Source organism: Zonotrichia albicollis, chromosome 17 (genome assembly GCF_047830755.1).
Source record: "Zonotrichia albicollis isolate bZonAlb1 chromosome 17, bZonAlb1.hap1, whole genome shotgun sequence".
NCBI classification, from domain to species: domain Eukaryota; kingdom Metazoa; phylum Chordata; class Aves; order Passeriformes; family Passerellidae; genus Zonotrichia; species Zonotrichia albicollis.
Window position 1 is genome coordinate 15828416 of NC_133835.1, and position 15142 is coordinate 15843557.

Here is a 15142-nt window from a genome sequence, read left to right on the forward strand (position 1 = left end):
GTGTTTTAGCTATGTTCAAGTCTAACAGAGTTTCCATGATCCTAACATTTCATGTGTGCAGGAAAGCCCTACAGGAGAAAGACAGGCTATGGCTGCTGCGAGAGCAGAGACGGAAGAAGAAACTGCGCAAATTGCTTAAGAGAATCAAAAATAATGACACATGCAGCATGCCTGGTCTGACCTGCTTCACCCACGACAACCAGCACTGGCAAACTGCTCCCCTGTGGACATGTAAGAGTACTGTAAACTAAGGAATAGGTCAGCAAATTTTGGCTTGGCTGGGCTGGGATGTTGGGTTGCTATTAGTTACTGGTTTTATTAGCTCTGTAACCAAAGCCATACAGTCTTTTCTATGGTAATTAATCTCTGTTTTCAGTGTTGTCATTATTGTTGCACAAAAGGCAAGGAGGTAAAACTAACTGCAAATAAGCTACAGATTATTGAATACTGTACACTGATCTGCAAGGTATCTCACCATCTGGAATGTTTCACAACCAGAGAAAGGAACTAGACAAGATGTTACTGTAATTAGTATGTGGATTTGGTATGCACAGAACAAGAAGCTGATGCTGGAATGCATTCTCTGCTTTAGAGCTTAGGAGTGAGAATGAGAGTAACTGTCTATGAATAAAGTAATATAAACAGAAAGTAATTAGCAGTGCTAAAGACAGGAGCATGTAGCTTATGTCTTTATAACTCTTCAATTTGCAGTGGGCCCTTTCTGTGCCTGTACCAGTGCCAACAACAACACGTACTGGTGTTTGAGGACAATCAACGAGACCCACAACTTCCTGTTCTGTGAATTTGCTACTGGATTTTTGGAGTATTTTGATCTCAATACCGATCCATATCAGGTATCTGATCATAGACCTTGGGATCACAGCTCAAGAAATACATTGTTACTTGTCACCAATAAATTGAAATCACGCCATATTGCTGTAGGATGACGTTAAGGCCTGTATCATTTAAACTAGTATAAAGTGGCTCTTTCCTGTTAGAAAGAAACCAGCTGTATTTCAAAAGTTACCAAACTACAGAGCAATAGTCACTAAGAAGAACCTCCTGTTTATTGCAGCTAATTAATGCAGTGAATACGCTTGACAGAGATGTTCTTAATCAACTGCATGTCCAGCTCATGGAACTCAGAAGTTGCAGAGGGTATAAGCAATGCAACCCAAGAACCAGAAACATGGATCTTGGTAAGTGCCTCTTCTATTGCACTCACAAACACCCCAAAGAACCCCAAAATACTCTTAATATTATAAAACTTGAATCAGTCACGAAATGATTTTAGGATTTACTTACAATAGTAATGTCCTGCTGAGGGTGATAACTGCATTCTCAGATTTTTGTACATGTTCAGTTCATGTTATGTCATGTTTTTAAGATGAAGAAAGACCCTTAGCATAGTAATAAATATTGCTGAATGCAGGAGAAGACAAGAAAGAAACAATACTCATGAAAAGGGAGAGCATACTCTAGCAGCCACTCTGAAGCTCACAGACCTGAACACAGGTCAGTTCAAGCTGGAAGGGACTTCCAGAGTTCTGCTCCAAAGTTCAGCTCAGTGCAGGATCAGATAGGAGGGCATACTAGATTACTCAAGACATCAGGAATTTTGTTAAATTTCTTGAGTCTTTATTTTTTCTCATACAGACAATTGTTGGTAACATTTTAATTTTTCTCACCTAGGACTTAAAGATGGAAGCTACGAGCAGTACAGGTAAATTAACAAAAAATAGTTACATTATTCTGAAGTACTACCTTAATGCTGAAAGAGGAAGCGCGGGATTGGGAACCACATGGAAAGGCCTGGCTTGAAAGGGCGTTTGAAAGACCTTTCCCCCCCACTTGCTTTGAAACTTTGGAGCTATTTGTTTCAATGTTACACTGTGTTCTGATCTTAGTAGTCAAAATTCTGGCTCAATTCTTCTTCCTCATCTTTCAGATTGTGGTACTAGTTGTTTTCTTGGTGATGGTTAACTTTTTTCTCCTTTTGCTGCTTGAAAATTAGGCAGTTTCAGCGTCGAAAATGGCCAGATGTGAAGAGACCATCATCTGCCAAGTCACTGTGAGTTGGGAGCAATTCACCAAAAGCATTAGCTTTTACTTAACTTTTCTCTTCTCTTTTTGCATGCACCACCATTTTAACATCATCATCTATTCTCACAGAATGCTTAGGAGGAAAGTCTTCTAAATTAAGCAAGAAATATGATACTGCCATCAGTACTGACAACTACTGCCGCACAAAACCTCTTCGTACATGTTTTTTGAGAATCCTGAAGCATTTAAGTCAAGGCAATTTCAAACAGTAAAGGTAGATGCTCAGTTGAGAAACCAGCTATGGTCAGTTGCCAATAAAAATTAAAGACCAGTACACTAGTTTTGTCTAAACTTAAACTAGTAGCAGCTACCTAGTAGTTTTTCACACAATCCAGAAAGAACAAAACTGACCGTAATTTCTCACAAGTAGTGAGGCAGCATCATGTATTTTCTTGCCCTTTATCCAACCACAGCCTTTGTGCTGTGAGCAGAAAAAAGAATTTAAAAGAGAAAATAGATTATAAGACAGATTTGTATCTACAACTGCTTTTTTCTTACTGAGCTGCCTTTTAAAATATCGTGATCTGGCAGTTCTCAAACTGCTAGAGCTCAAAAGATGAGGTACAAATTTAAGTCTATTAAAAAGTTACCATTGCCTGTTACTGTCTCTGAATCTTTCCTTAAAAAGAAAGAAGAGACTTCATTAAAAATCATGAAGTGCTCTCAAACTGTGCAGTGGAAAACACAGGTGCAACTCCCTTCCTAGGCACAGTCTTTTTGCCTGAGAGTTGCTTATCTAATGCAGTGGTTTTATTTCTAATTGAAGAGATCTAAGACTGGCTTTAGACCCATAATGAAGGTGGAATTAACAAGCTTTGTACAGGTTGAAATTTCAAACACTGTTGAATTGTTTCTGTCATACACCTGCTATGCTTTTATTGGTGGTTCACAGTGTTTCCATTGGTTTTTACTGCATGGAACCATTAAAAATACCTTCCTTATTACTTTCTACTACAATGTTATACACTAAACTGCATTTGCTTTATTTTAAAGAGGACAACTGTGGGAAGGCTGGGAGGGCTAATCTCCCACAGCTGCTGCACCTCCATGAAGATACAAACGGGGCAGGACTTGAATCCATGTACAGACTAAATGAATTACAACATTCACCTGAAGGACTGGATAAACTTTGAGGCTGAAATAGATAGAATGTTTGCACTGGTGAGTGAGTTCAATAGAAGCAGTGAAATTATGGGAAATGCCATCAGAAATACAGGTCTCTGAAATCCACTGTTGTACCTGCTTTGTTGCTTTGGATTATACCTCACCTAATTCACAAGGCATTTTACTTCAAGAAGACAACGTTGATTCAGGAATTGACAGAGGAGGAAACTCAGCCACATCCCAAAGAGGACTGCCCCTGCAGTGGCAGTGTTTACACAGACAGTTGACAGGACCTTAAAACAATTTCCAGTTCACCTTTATCTTTAGTTGTCATGAGAAAAACTTCAATGCCAAGTACAACCCTAAAGCAAGATTGAGAAAACAAAGGTGCATTTGCTTAACACTGGGGTAAAGATAATGTTCAAGAGAACTCTGAAAAGATTCAGGAACTGAAGTCAGTAGCACCAAGTGTTCTCAGCACCATGGAATTTCTTCAGTTTCCTCTGAGGATACATTTTAGTTCCACATCTACTTGTTCATTGTATTGTCACCTCTATGAAGATTAGAGAACATCTTCATTCAAAGGATGCCAGATTTTTTGAGGGATTGTGTAAATATTGATCAGTGTACTGTTTGAAAATAAATTCCTTCACATTGTGAAGAAATTTATTAATTAAAAAAAGTGTAATGCCCACACGCCATTTCTCAAAATGCTAAGTCAGAATTTATTCATTTTTAAAGGTCCTGAAAAATTTCAGTAAATGTACATCTTAAATTTTAACACAATCAGATTTCTATGAAGGTTTTTTATGTGGTAATATTATACTGTACATTCAAAACTAGAACAGTTCCTTTGAGAAAGTAGTGTTTGCCTAGCAGTGTAACTTTTACATTTATTTTTTAAAAAGGCGGCTCTGGGAGTTCAGTACTTGTAGTCAATAATCTAGTTACACTTTAGTCTGCAGAAAAGTAAATGTTACTGTTCAAAGGTTTTTACAGGGAAAAAACCTTATAATTTTACTAAAAAAGCACAGTGTACATAATTATTTCAGTAGTTTCATGAGAACATTATTACATAAGTTGCAGTACAGGTACTAATGGTGAGATTTGTATTTATCATTTGTTTCATGTTACTTTGCTACCTGTGTTTAAGGGCAAATGCCTGAGGGTGCTTATGGGACAGACTCAACCAACTGTGGCCTTTACTCCTAACAAAGAGGTATTTTTTCAAAATGCAAACTTAACTTGCCCTTGTAGAAATGCAGTGTAAAAATACAGCATGGAAGTTATTTTGAAACCCTTCCTGGTTTTGCCGTTCGGAAAATCAAGTGGAATTATATCCAGACATGTAGATCCCTGGTATCACAACCCCATACTCAAAAAATGTACTTGAATTTAGGAATAGGGGGGAAAACCCCCGCTCAAAAAGCAGAAGTGGAGTCTTCACATATGCTAAGTAAGATTGGGCTTGAGTATTTGTATGACATGTGGTAAGTCAAATCCACTACCCAAAGCTTTCTTGCAAGCTTTTTTTAATTATGCAAGTAAAATCTGAATGTCTGTCTTAATCTTGCCATGTGTTTTCATTAAACTTGTTAAAAATTTCATGGATTATCAGAAAAATCTACTAGATTATGAGATCCTGGATCCACACACATAAGTAAAAAAACCCTTAAGTTCCCCAAAACCCCCACATTTTTTCTGCTTTCCAGAGAAGTTTCAGCTATCTGCCATTCCCAGTGTGCATGCAGAAAGAATATGAAAAATTTGCCCTTTTGTATTTAGCTCATAGTCTCTGGCAAGTTGAGGTTGTGACAGTTAAAATCCTGCAGGGCCAGTGTTACTGCACCTGTTACTTGTCAGGCAGAAGGTTGAAAAGTTATCTTGTCCCTTTATAGAAAATAGTGAGCTGTGAGACTTGTATGTGACACAAGAAGCAGCTGGTATTTAATGAAAGGTACGTTGTTGCCAAGTTTGGGGAAAGATACCACCTCTTCTCCTTTCAGCTCTTCTAGAGTTTGCTGTTTAAGTAGACATAAATTCTAGTTCGTGTTTGTGCTGAATGTCTGTCTCATAAATGAAAGGTCTCAGCTGTTACTCCCTCAGCTTTTACGGCCAACTAGGATAAAATGTAAATAATTTTTTATATATATTTTTCATCAGTGATAGCAGGGAATTTTCTCTGACCTGTACTGGATAATCACCCTTAAAGTATTAGCTCATACAGTGTCACCAAATTCTGATTATAAATAGAAACCTTTATTTACATTATTATTATTAACATCCAAACACAAAAACCAGAAGGGCAGTAACACCTTACAACCAACCCTTTTATATCAGTCCCTATGATTTCTCTGTTTTGCAAAATAAAGATACAGATATTTCAAGCAATACTTGTAATGTAAACTAAGCTTAGATTCAGTTCTCAATACCGTATGCCTTCTCCTGAGAATTTTTTTAAAATATTGCTCTCAGATTTACATAGTTTCACACTTGCTGTATCATTTTGTCATCTGGTGGTCTGCACATAAATTCTATAATAAAAGGTGTGCTAACTGGTGCAACATTCAAGGAAGTTTTGTCTTATGACAAAAATGTGGTCTCAATTTCTCACTTCAGAAGCAGTATTTTAGGCCAAGGAAAAAAGCGCACTACATGGAAGTTTAATAAACACATGTGATCAAAAAAGTAATAGAGACACAGCAAAACAATGCTCATTTATGCAGCAGTGATCAGAGGTTGCTGTACTAGCTAATTCATCTCTTACTGCTGAATAATGTTATGTGGGTATTATTTTAAAAAACATCCACAAAAATGTACTGCTATAGGACCAAAGCAAAATTGATGGTGGTAACTAAATGTCAACAGATTTCAAACCAGATGTACTAGTTGGTGCTGTCGCGAAATATGCTGTCAATGCATTTTAAAAATGCCCGCTGCCCCTTCATCAAGTTTAAACTAAACATCTTTTAATTCAGGAAAAAAAAAGGTAGGTACTGGAAAGCTCCAACATGCTAAACCTATGAGAAAAGGATTAGGTTTTCTAATGCCAGTCAGGTAGGTACTAGTTATACATAGAGGTATAAATAGAATTACTAATTTAAAAAAAAAATTGTACTGCAAGATGTATGTAGCAGTATATAGTCTAAGAGCTCACCTAATGAAAGCAACTGGTGTTGGTAGTTTCCATCAGTATAATGACCAACTACAAAATATAAATATTGTTCTGGTCTCATTTGATATAAAATGCAAGGGACTGTTGCCTTTCGCCCTCAGTAAGCAGCACTTACTCAACAAATAGATATGATCCAAGAAGTGAAAAGATAAAAGTTTCTTAGGCTTTTAAAAGTTTTGCATTCTAAAGACACATCAATTGGACGGAAAATTCCAAGTAAGTGCTGTGATAATCTATATACTCAGTACTAGTGGAAGAGACAGGGTTACATGAAGTAGCGTGATTGACTCTACATTCTCTTTGAAACACAGCTGGCTAGGTGCTATGGATGAATTTATGAGAATATTTCTAGTGAAACTTACTTCTATTAAAATGGAAAATCACTGAATAGTCTGAGCAATAAAACCTCATCTTGCTAACAGTACCAAGAATAAGCAAAAAAAAACACAGGTCAGGGGATTTTTGGTTTCTTTTACTCAATTGGGAGAAATCAGTTTTCCATTACACAATGAACAACGTAACAGAAGCATCACACACCTTAAACATTTCTGGGTCATCCCTTAGGAAGGTTTAGCGGTTTAATTCCTTGCAATTGCAAAAAGTGCAAAGGGATCTTCATTTCAAGCACCCAGAATGGAGGGGGAAAAATCCCCCAGTGCTATCAGCAAAGAATATGTAACAACACCTAAATACTGCTATGACAGAAATCTGCTTAGAAAATACATTTGTTACTATTAGAATAATCCAATGTGGTGTAGACATTTGGTTAAAATGTGGTTTAATATCCTTAAAGATTTCTGGATGTAACTTAATAACAAGTATTTTGCAACAGACAAACATTTTCAAAGAAGGTTTAGAGTTCATTAAAATTGACCAAAAAGACACAATCCAGATTCATCAGCTGAAAAGGCAACCTGTTATAGACAGACAGGTCTGTCCTGACAAATTGTAAGATCTTACAGAGCAGGGCCTTCGTGTCAAACTGCCTTAGGTAAAAAATGTAACAAAAGTGCTCAGAGGTGGAGAAAGTATTCAACAACTGGTCTATTTTTTTATAAAAAGCTCTATGTTAAACATGTAAAAATAAATGAAGTGTTGAAGACCAAAGAAGATAAATATGTGGGCCAAAGTCACCCAGCTTCAAAGTCCTTAAATGTAATTAAAAAAAAAAATATTTGGACCTCAACTACACTCAGTTTCCAGAATCAATTTTGTTAAACATTTAGTTTCACAAACTCTGCAAAAATGAGTTAGTGACCTATAAAAGTCATATGTATAATACATTATTTTAAAGATCATATTTACAAAATTTATTCACAAAAAAAGACTGCAAAATTCTGATTCGGGCTGCAGTGTCTTGCCTTGAGTTTTCTGAAGCTTTTTTCAGAAAAAGATGAAAGATTATTGCTCTAATTTCCACACAGAGAAAACATTACATTATGCAGTCTTTTCAAATAATTCTTAAGAGATTGTGTTTGTGAAGGAATATGAGTACACCCTACCTTCATATTAAGTCCTTATCAAAGACATTGCATCAATCCATTATATAGTCCTCTATAAAGTGCACTCAGCTGCACAGCAATATCTAAGTATTAGTCACAATTGTGTTTAAATAATTTAAATTGTTTATCCTCTCTTTTCAACCCTTGGCTTCAACAGACAGGATTTTGGACTAGCACATGCCAAATAATTTTGCACTGCTACTTTGCTTGGGAAATCCCTGACTCTTGGGATAAGAGACTAAAAGCAGCATTTCTATTCAGGGATTCTTATGAAAGAGAGAAGGCTAAGAACTACATTCTCTGTCAGATATTGTTATAAGAGAAATCAGGAAATTCTTACCACTGTGACTTTTCCAGGCACTTTTGTCTGCCTGGGCTAAAGGGCTTTGGATAGCTACAGTAAACAGATAAAGTATTCCAGGAGTCTACTCATCAAATCTATTAAAATGGCATTACCAAATTCACATTCCTAGAGGAAGAGTGCCAAAAATATTAATGACTTTTTTTTTTTGTACCCCACATCATCGGTAATTCATAGGCTGCTTCTACTAAAATGTATTTTTGTTGGGTAGGGGTTTTTATTGGTTTGTTTTCCTCTGGGTGAGGAAATTTATCACTGGTTTCTGTTAAGCCCAGTATGACTTGCCATGAAGAATGTGTCACTTTCCTTTATAACACTAGTGCATTCAACCATTCTTGTTTGAAGATGTGGTTCTAGATGTCAGCAGTATTTCTGTTAAAGAAAAGATACTTTCATCAGAGAAGATATCTTTGCTGGAAGAAATGATTTACATTCTGCATTTGGAAGAAGGAACTACTGCCAATCAGTGCCTAGAAGCAGAAGAGCTTTCTAGTGCTCCACTTTGAAAATAAATTTCTAGAAGATAAATGCTGTCCTAGAATTTCCTAAACATACTATTTGGGTATCTCTGTGTCATATAGATTTGGAAAATCTGACATTTCACCTTAATATTCTCCTACTTATAAAAGGCATTCATTGTATCAAAGTCCTCCAAAACTTTACTCACCCCCAGAAGTCCTCATTATTCTGACTCCTTCCTCAGGTATGCTGCACAAAATTCCATTAGGTACTTTTTACTTGAATAGATTTAGCTTTTGTCAGTATTATGTTGCTCATCAGGCATTTTGTGTTAAGACTGTGGCAAAAGTGTATTTTGTATTTCAGCTTTCTTTTCAGTGCCTGTTATTAGCACATTTTCATCTTAAATGAGGGGTCTAAATTTTCCGTTGTTTCTGGCTATGCATACACAAGTTATTCTAAGGTATTGTAAGGGCAAGTATCATTATCAGTGTCTGCAAGAAGGATACTGCACTAGCAGGATTCTTAGCCTGACTTGTATTACATGTAATTTTCAAGATCTGCTGAAGATGCATTTCACAATGTCCATGGATTTTTTTCTGGGGTTTCTCCAGGTTCAGAAGTATTTCATCATCCTTTGTGCAGTTTAAGGCTTGGTCCTATCCATGATACTTCAAAGTCAACTTCAAAGCTAATCCCAGCATACAGCTTGGCCTCATTGTGAATTTGCTTATGTATCATCAAAAAGAAAGTATCTCTTAGGACATAAAATTAATAGGACCACAGATACTAACAGGATAACTGAGAACAGGATTGTGCAGGAGGAATGGATGTAAGCAGACTGTACTCAAGAGAAAAAGAGTCAGCAAATCTTACCTGGTCTGGACCCATAGGCAGTCCTGACATAGGCATGGTATTAATACTCATCTGTCCAATATGGCCACTGCTGCCATTCATGTGCATCATACTGTATGCTGCTGGGCTACCTTGATGGCTGAACTGCTGCTGGGAAAAAGAACTGAAGTACAAAAGGACAAATGAAATTACCTTCCAGGTCTACACACTGGTGTATTGCCTTCCCTGCACCAGCTGTCAACATGTGAAATATAAAACTGTTTTCACATTTACTCAGTTTTACCTAATATCTGTTAAACATGGAAACTCCCCTCCCAAGAGGAATTTGAGTTTTTAGAAATGCAGTTGTACGTGTATGCCTAATGCAATCTTTTTGGAGGCTACTATTAGAGCTGTATCATCTATCGTAATACTATTTGATATTCTGTATTTCTCCACCCCCTCCCCAAAGTTATTTTTTCTTTAAATATTAAGTAATATTGAAAGACTGAATGTTGCTTCTGGTTACAAAGATTGTAGAGGTCCAATATGAATCAAGGGAGCTAAGGATAAAATAATCATTTTATTTCCTAAACCAGAGCAGGATGAAGGACAATACAGACACTAGAAAGTTACTTTTGTCTCTTGTAAATGCTTTTCCTGCTGCATGGTATTTAACATAGTTTCTACTTTCAGCAAAATGAAAGACTTTTTGAGAAACAGGTTGTAATCCTGAAGTTCACCTGTTTCTGGGGATGCTTCCTGAGGGCCAGCCTTTCATCTCTGACGACTGGTACATTGTTGCTGACTGAGGATGCTGCAGCATAGGATTCTGGGAGGGTCCAATTCTTGATGACACCATTGGATTGGGAGGGCTTGATACTCTACTAAATGCAGGATCGGGTTGTTGGCTTATTCCTTAAAATAAAACAAAGGAGATAGATACAATATACTTCAGTTATCATTACCTAGTACTTCTATTCATCTTCTTGCAGTAGCTGGAAGGAGAAAAGTCATCCTTTTTTGTAGCAGTATAGTCCATTTTTCATAATGATTGGTATTTAGATAGTTTGGATTAATAAAAAAAGGGAAAAGAAAACCAAACAAATGATTAAAAAAAAGCCAAACATGTTAGTACTAGTACCATAATTAGGTGGATAGGGAAATTGCTGTGAAGGAACTTGAGCCATTGGAGGGCCTGTCAAAGCACTGTCCATGCTTCCTGAGGCTGTCACATTTGGTGGTGGACTGAAGGCCTGAGGTTGATGTTGCTGCTGCATCATTATTGCCATCCTCTGTTGTCTAAAATGGTGACTTATTAGTTCCCTGTTACGCTGAGCCACCATTTGAGCATTAAGAAAACCTTGCTGCTATCCCCCAAAGAGAAGAAAAATCATATTAGAAGATGTTTTTACAAATAAAATCATGTCAGAGTCAATCAAACTCATTCCTAAGACCTGGCAAGTCAAGGAAAACCCATAAACAAAAAATAATCATCAAAATATTAAGACAAAACTTTTCATTAAGTTGTCATTAGTGCTAAACAAATGATGAAATTTACACGAAAAACTTGGCATACTGAATTGACAGCATGACCTACTGAACAAATCCCTCAGCAATCTCAGCAATAAGAGAGGCAAAAAAAACCCTTTATAAAAAATTATGCAGAGGAATACTGTAAAGCCATGAAAGAAGGCTGAAATTCTAAACAGATGGCTACTGTAGGAAGTACTTACCTGGGATCCCACCTGTGGCTGCATAACTGGTCTCATCACTGAGTTAGTACCACTGACTGGATTTTCCATTTTTATTTCAAGACTTTGACGGGTCTGATTCATAAACTTGGAAAAAGACATTTTAGCACTATTAGCTTGAAAATAACAGTATCTGAAAAAAGTAACGGCAAGTCCTGCAAAAACACTTTTGTTACAGACCTCTTGAATCCATAAAGTGCAATGGTTAATTTTTGACTTGTCTTTAAACAATTTGTTTAAACAGCTCAAACACCAAAAAGAAAAAGCCTTCAATCAGTGCAGCATTAATAGGCTTTGGTTTTGTATTTTCCTTAAATTATCTCTCTTTAGGAATAAAGAGCAGATTATTTATTTGTTTTAAACAATAAATGTCACAGAAAACCAAGAGAGAACACAGTATTTCCTAGCAGTGCCGTTCCATGCGTGGAAAGGAAAGGGTTGAAAAGTGGAAGATTGGTAAGGAGAGAGAAAAGGGGGTTGTTTTTAGAATTGTTTTCTGTCAAGGACCAACCAGGCACCAGGGAGATGTTAACAAATACTCTGGCTGAGAAAATTCACTTATTTATGTTTGCTCTGGGATGTTGTCTGTCTACAAAGAAGAAACTGAATTTTCTTACAAAATATAGCAAAATGTTGTGAAATACTTTTAAAAGCCTTTCCCATATACTTGGGCCTCCATAAAGGTGGGGGAAGGGAGATAAGAGGATTTAGAGATATGAAAGGAAAGCCTGGTTGGTGAAGGACTGTGCATGCTCCAGGCCCTTTTGCTATGGAATGCAGGACTCAGGCCTGGGTACTTTTTGCCCCTTCTAAAATGAGCTTAGCGGTGTATGTGTCTCTGTTTTTTCGAATCCAGGATGACAGAATAAACCTAACCTTTGTACTTCTGCTGTGTGTTGTTGTTGCCTTGGTGTTACCTGCATGTATTCTGCTAACACACCATGTCACACAGCAGTAGTTCAGTTTTCCTAATTTTATTTGTACACTGTATTTAATATCAAGCCTGCATTTTAACATGGGGAGTTCACTGCTGAAATCATGCACCAATATTTTAAGCAGTGTTTTCAACCTAGTGTTAAGATCTATGTGGTTGTATCTATTCTCTCACCTTTCATCCGAAGAAAATACCTAAAATGACATCAAATTGCTAAATGGAAAGCAAACCCCTATATCACTAAGCCCAAATGATTAGTTAGAAAACACAGTGAGAAAGAAGTAACACCTGATTTACAGTATAAATATAGCTCCGATTTAATGCTATCTGTGAGGTTCCAAAAAAATACTAAACACAGATAAAGAGATCATGCAGAGTTTACATTGCACAAAAGCACTGTTTGATCTATCATTTTGTGTGCTGCAGGAACCAATCCAATCTGTAGCTAGGGAGGCTGACGAAGGAGAAACACTTGTCCTAATAAATGTTCTTCTACTCCTACAGCCACCAGCCAATTCAATGAGAAGCACTGTCAAAATAAAAGATCCACCCTCTCAGTCATCTGTTGTTACATATGTAAAGCAACACAATTCTGCGTGCAAGTGATTCCATTCTGAAACATGAAGGAAGTGTAAAAGTAGGAGCAAAAAATTACCTGCTGTCCCTGGAGCCTCTGCTGGAGCTGCATGCGTAGCTGCTTTGGTGTGTTGGTCCTAGGTCTCATCACATTTGCTCGGGGATGGATACTTTGCAGAGGAAAATTGCTCGGTTGGCTCATCTGATTCATCAATGAATTAAAAGACGGCTGTTGTCCCTGGATGTTACTAAAACTTCCTGGCATTGCTGCCCCTTGCCCTTGATAGGGTTGACCATATAACAAAGGCTTCTGGTCAATCATAACTGAAGATTCCTGACCTTGAAATGAATCTTCTTTGGGTTCCAAAGCTTGTCCCTTCAACAGATACAGAAGTGCTTTCACTAGCAGTATATATAGAATTTCTAAAGTAGCAATAAAGCTAACTAAGTATAATACACCACCCAGCCATTTCTTGGGTAGAACATAGCATGGACAGCTACTGTTAGTTTTGTCACCAAACTAATGAAATAGCAAAAGTGATTTATAATAATAATTCTTTTTAAAATCAGTTTTGCTGCACACTGCATACACAGGCAGACCAGTGTCACCATTCAAGCCATATTTGTACAAATGATGGTGTCACGTGGGTCATGGCAACTCCCAAAGTACTCACAGAATTTCTTTTTTCTATCTGCTAGCCATGCAAATTCAACCTGGAACTGAAGGAGAGGGAAGCATCCACATCACTGACAGTCAAATAATTCACAACCTAAGCTCAGCTGACAGCAGGCTACTAAGGAAACCCAACAGAATTCTCAGCTTCTAGAATTATAACGAGCTACACCCCAAACTCCGCCTATATATACAAAGGCATTATACAATAAACTTTGTATTTCTTGTCATGCACAAGGAATTTAATCCATACCGAGCTACTCCTTTGAAAATCACTAGTCAATATAAATGTTTCCTAAGGAAAATGAATATGAAGATGAGGATGTGATGAGACAAAGTAAATGAGGAGGCCCTCTTGACTTTCTTTTCGAGTAATAAAATAATATTGCTATTTGGAAAATAAATGGCCAAAATATCTGTTTACTTACTTGGTTTACAAGATCAGGAATTCCTAACGCTCTGTCAATTTCTTCCAGACTTGTGACATCTGTATTACTCAATAGTGTGTGCAGCTGATCTAGAAGTGCCCTTTCATCATTCTGGCCTTCCATATTTGGTGCCGAACATAAGAGATCATCCAAAGAGCTTCTAACTAGTAGTCTATAAAATAAAAAAAAAAAGCCACTAAAATCATAGAATCAATAAGATTGGAAAAGACCTCTAAGATCATGGAGACCAACCTTTGAGGGAATACCACCTTGCCAACCACACTTAGAGCACTAAGTGCAACATCCAGTTGTTTCTTGAACACATTAGGAATGGTGTCTCCACCACCTCCCTGTGCAACCCATTCCAATGCCTGACCACTCTTTCAGTGAAGAAATTCATTACAACCATTACAAGGAAAACTACAGTTTTTATATAATATATTGACCTGGGTATGATTAAGTAGTATAGTTACCCAACTTAAGTCCAAAATTTATGTCCTAAAGTGTCCAGTCACCTTCCATGCATCCTTAAACACATATAAACTCTGTTTTCTCCTGGTTTTGCCATGTGCCGCAGAGGTATTATTTCAGAGTCTCTCATGTCTTTTTTCTGTGCCTCCCAATTCAAGGGTTAATAGATTTTGTTAACAATGACTTTTGTGGAGCTAGCTTAAAGAATATCCTGTGTCAGATCAGCAGCAGAAATGGAAACATTTCAGAAACATTCCAGAAATGGAATTCTGCCTCCAATCTGTCATCCCCACAGCATATGCTACACAATTTTATTTCCAGGTCTTAAATTCTTCTGACAGACAGTGAACAGTTGTATTTAAAATTGCCTTAAAACCTTCCCCAATTCTACCTGTTTTGTGAACCCCGTGATGCTTGCTCCATGGACATCATATTGTCAGGCCACAATCCAGGTTGGTTAGAAGGTCCAGGCTGTCCATAGTGATTACCTCCCATGTCAATGTTTATCTCATTTGGCCCTGCAAGGTAAAACATTTGTGTATTTTTTAAAAACTGAAGGTTTCATCTTGCTATCCTAGTGTTCAGTTAGGATGATCACACAAATTGTCAAGCAGCTTCATGAGCTTTCCATTATTATGTTTTACAGCATATGCACACATGAACTCAAGATCATTTCACATATATAACAGACCACAGATTTAAATACAGCAGACAGTGATCTGGACCTGCTACCCTGTTAGAGCAGAATTGCTATTTCTAATCCTCTAG

At 37.1% G+C, this 15142-nt stretch overlaps 2 protein-coding genes across 24 annotated transcripts in view; one reads left to right on the top strand and one right to left on the bottom strand.

Annotated features, from left to right (window-relative positions):
- Positions 1–9703, top strand: part of SULF2 (sulfatase 2) — an 88986-nt gene extending 79283 nt beyond the window's left edge. For all 12 annotated transcript variants that reach the window (XM_026796439.2, XM_014270601.3, XM_014270597.3 and 9 more), the window contains 6 exons: positions 62–231; positions 712–854; positions 1076–1199; positions 1693–1723; positions 2015–2071; positions 3097–9703. In XM_026796439.2, coding sequence (XP_026652240.1) covers positions 62–231; positions 712–854; positions 1076–1199; positions 1693–1723; positions 2015–2071; positions 3097–3127 — 556 coding nt within the window. In that variant the 3' untranslated portion in view covers positions 3128–9703. The remainder of the gene's footprint in view (positions 1–61; positions 232–711; positions 855–1075; positions 1200–1692; positions 1724–2014; positions 2072–3096) is intronic.
- Positions 1–15142, bottom strand: part of NCOA3 (nuclear receptor coactivator 3) — a 95441-nt gene that overhangs the window by 32605 nt on the left and 47694 nt on the right. For 8 of the 12 annotated variants that reach the window (XM_074553892.1, XM_074553897.1, XM_074553889.1 and 5 more), the window contains 7 exons: positions 14766–14892; positions 13904–14075; positions 12882–13178; positions 11275–11379; positions 10683–10908; positions 10282–10456; positions 9581–9722 (listed from right to left, as the gene is read on the bottom strand). In XM_074553892.1, coding sequence (XP_074409993.1) covers positions 9581–9722; positions 10282–10456; positions 10683–10908; positions 11275–11379; positions 12882–13178; positions 13904–14075; positions 14766–14892 — 1244 coding nt within the window. Of the gene's footprint in view, positions 1–4444; positions 8618–9580; positions 9723–10281; positions 10457–10682; positions 10909–11274; positions 11380–12881; positions 13179–13903; positions 14076–14765; positions 14893–15142 lie in introns of those variants that run through there. The other 4 variants (XM_074553899.1, XM_074553891.1, XM_074553896.1 and 1 more) reach the window with 3 other exon arrangements.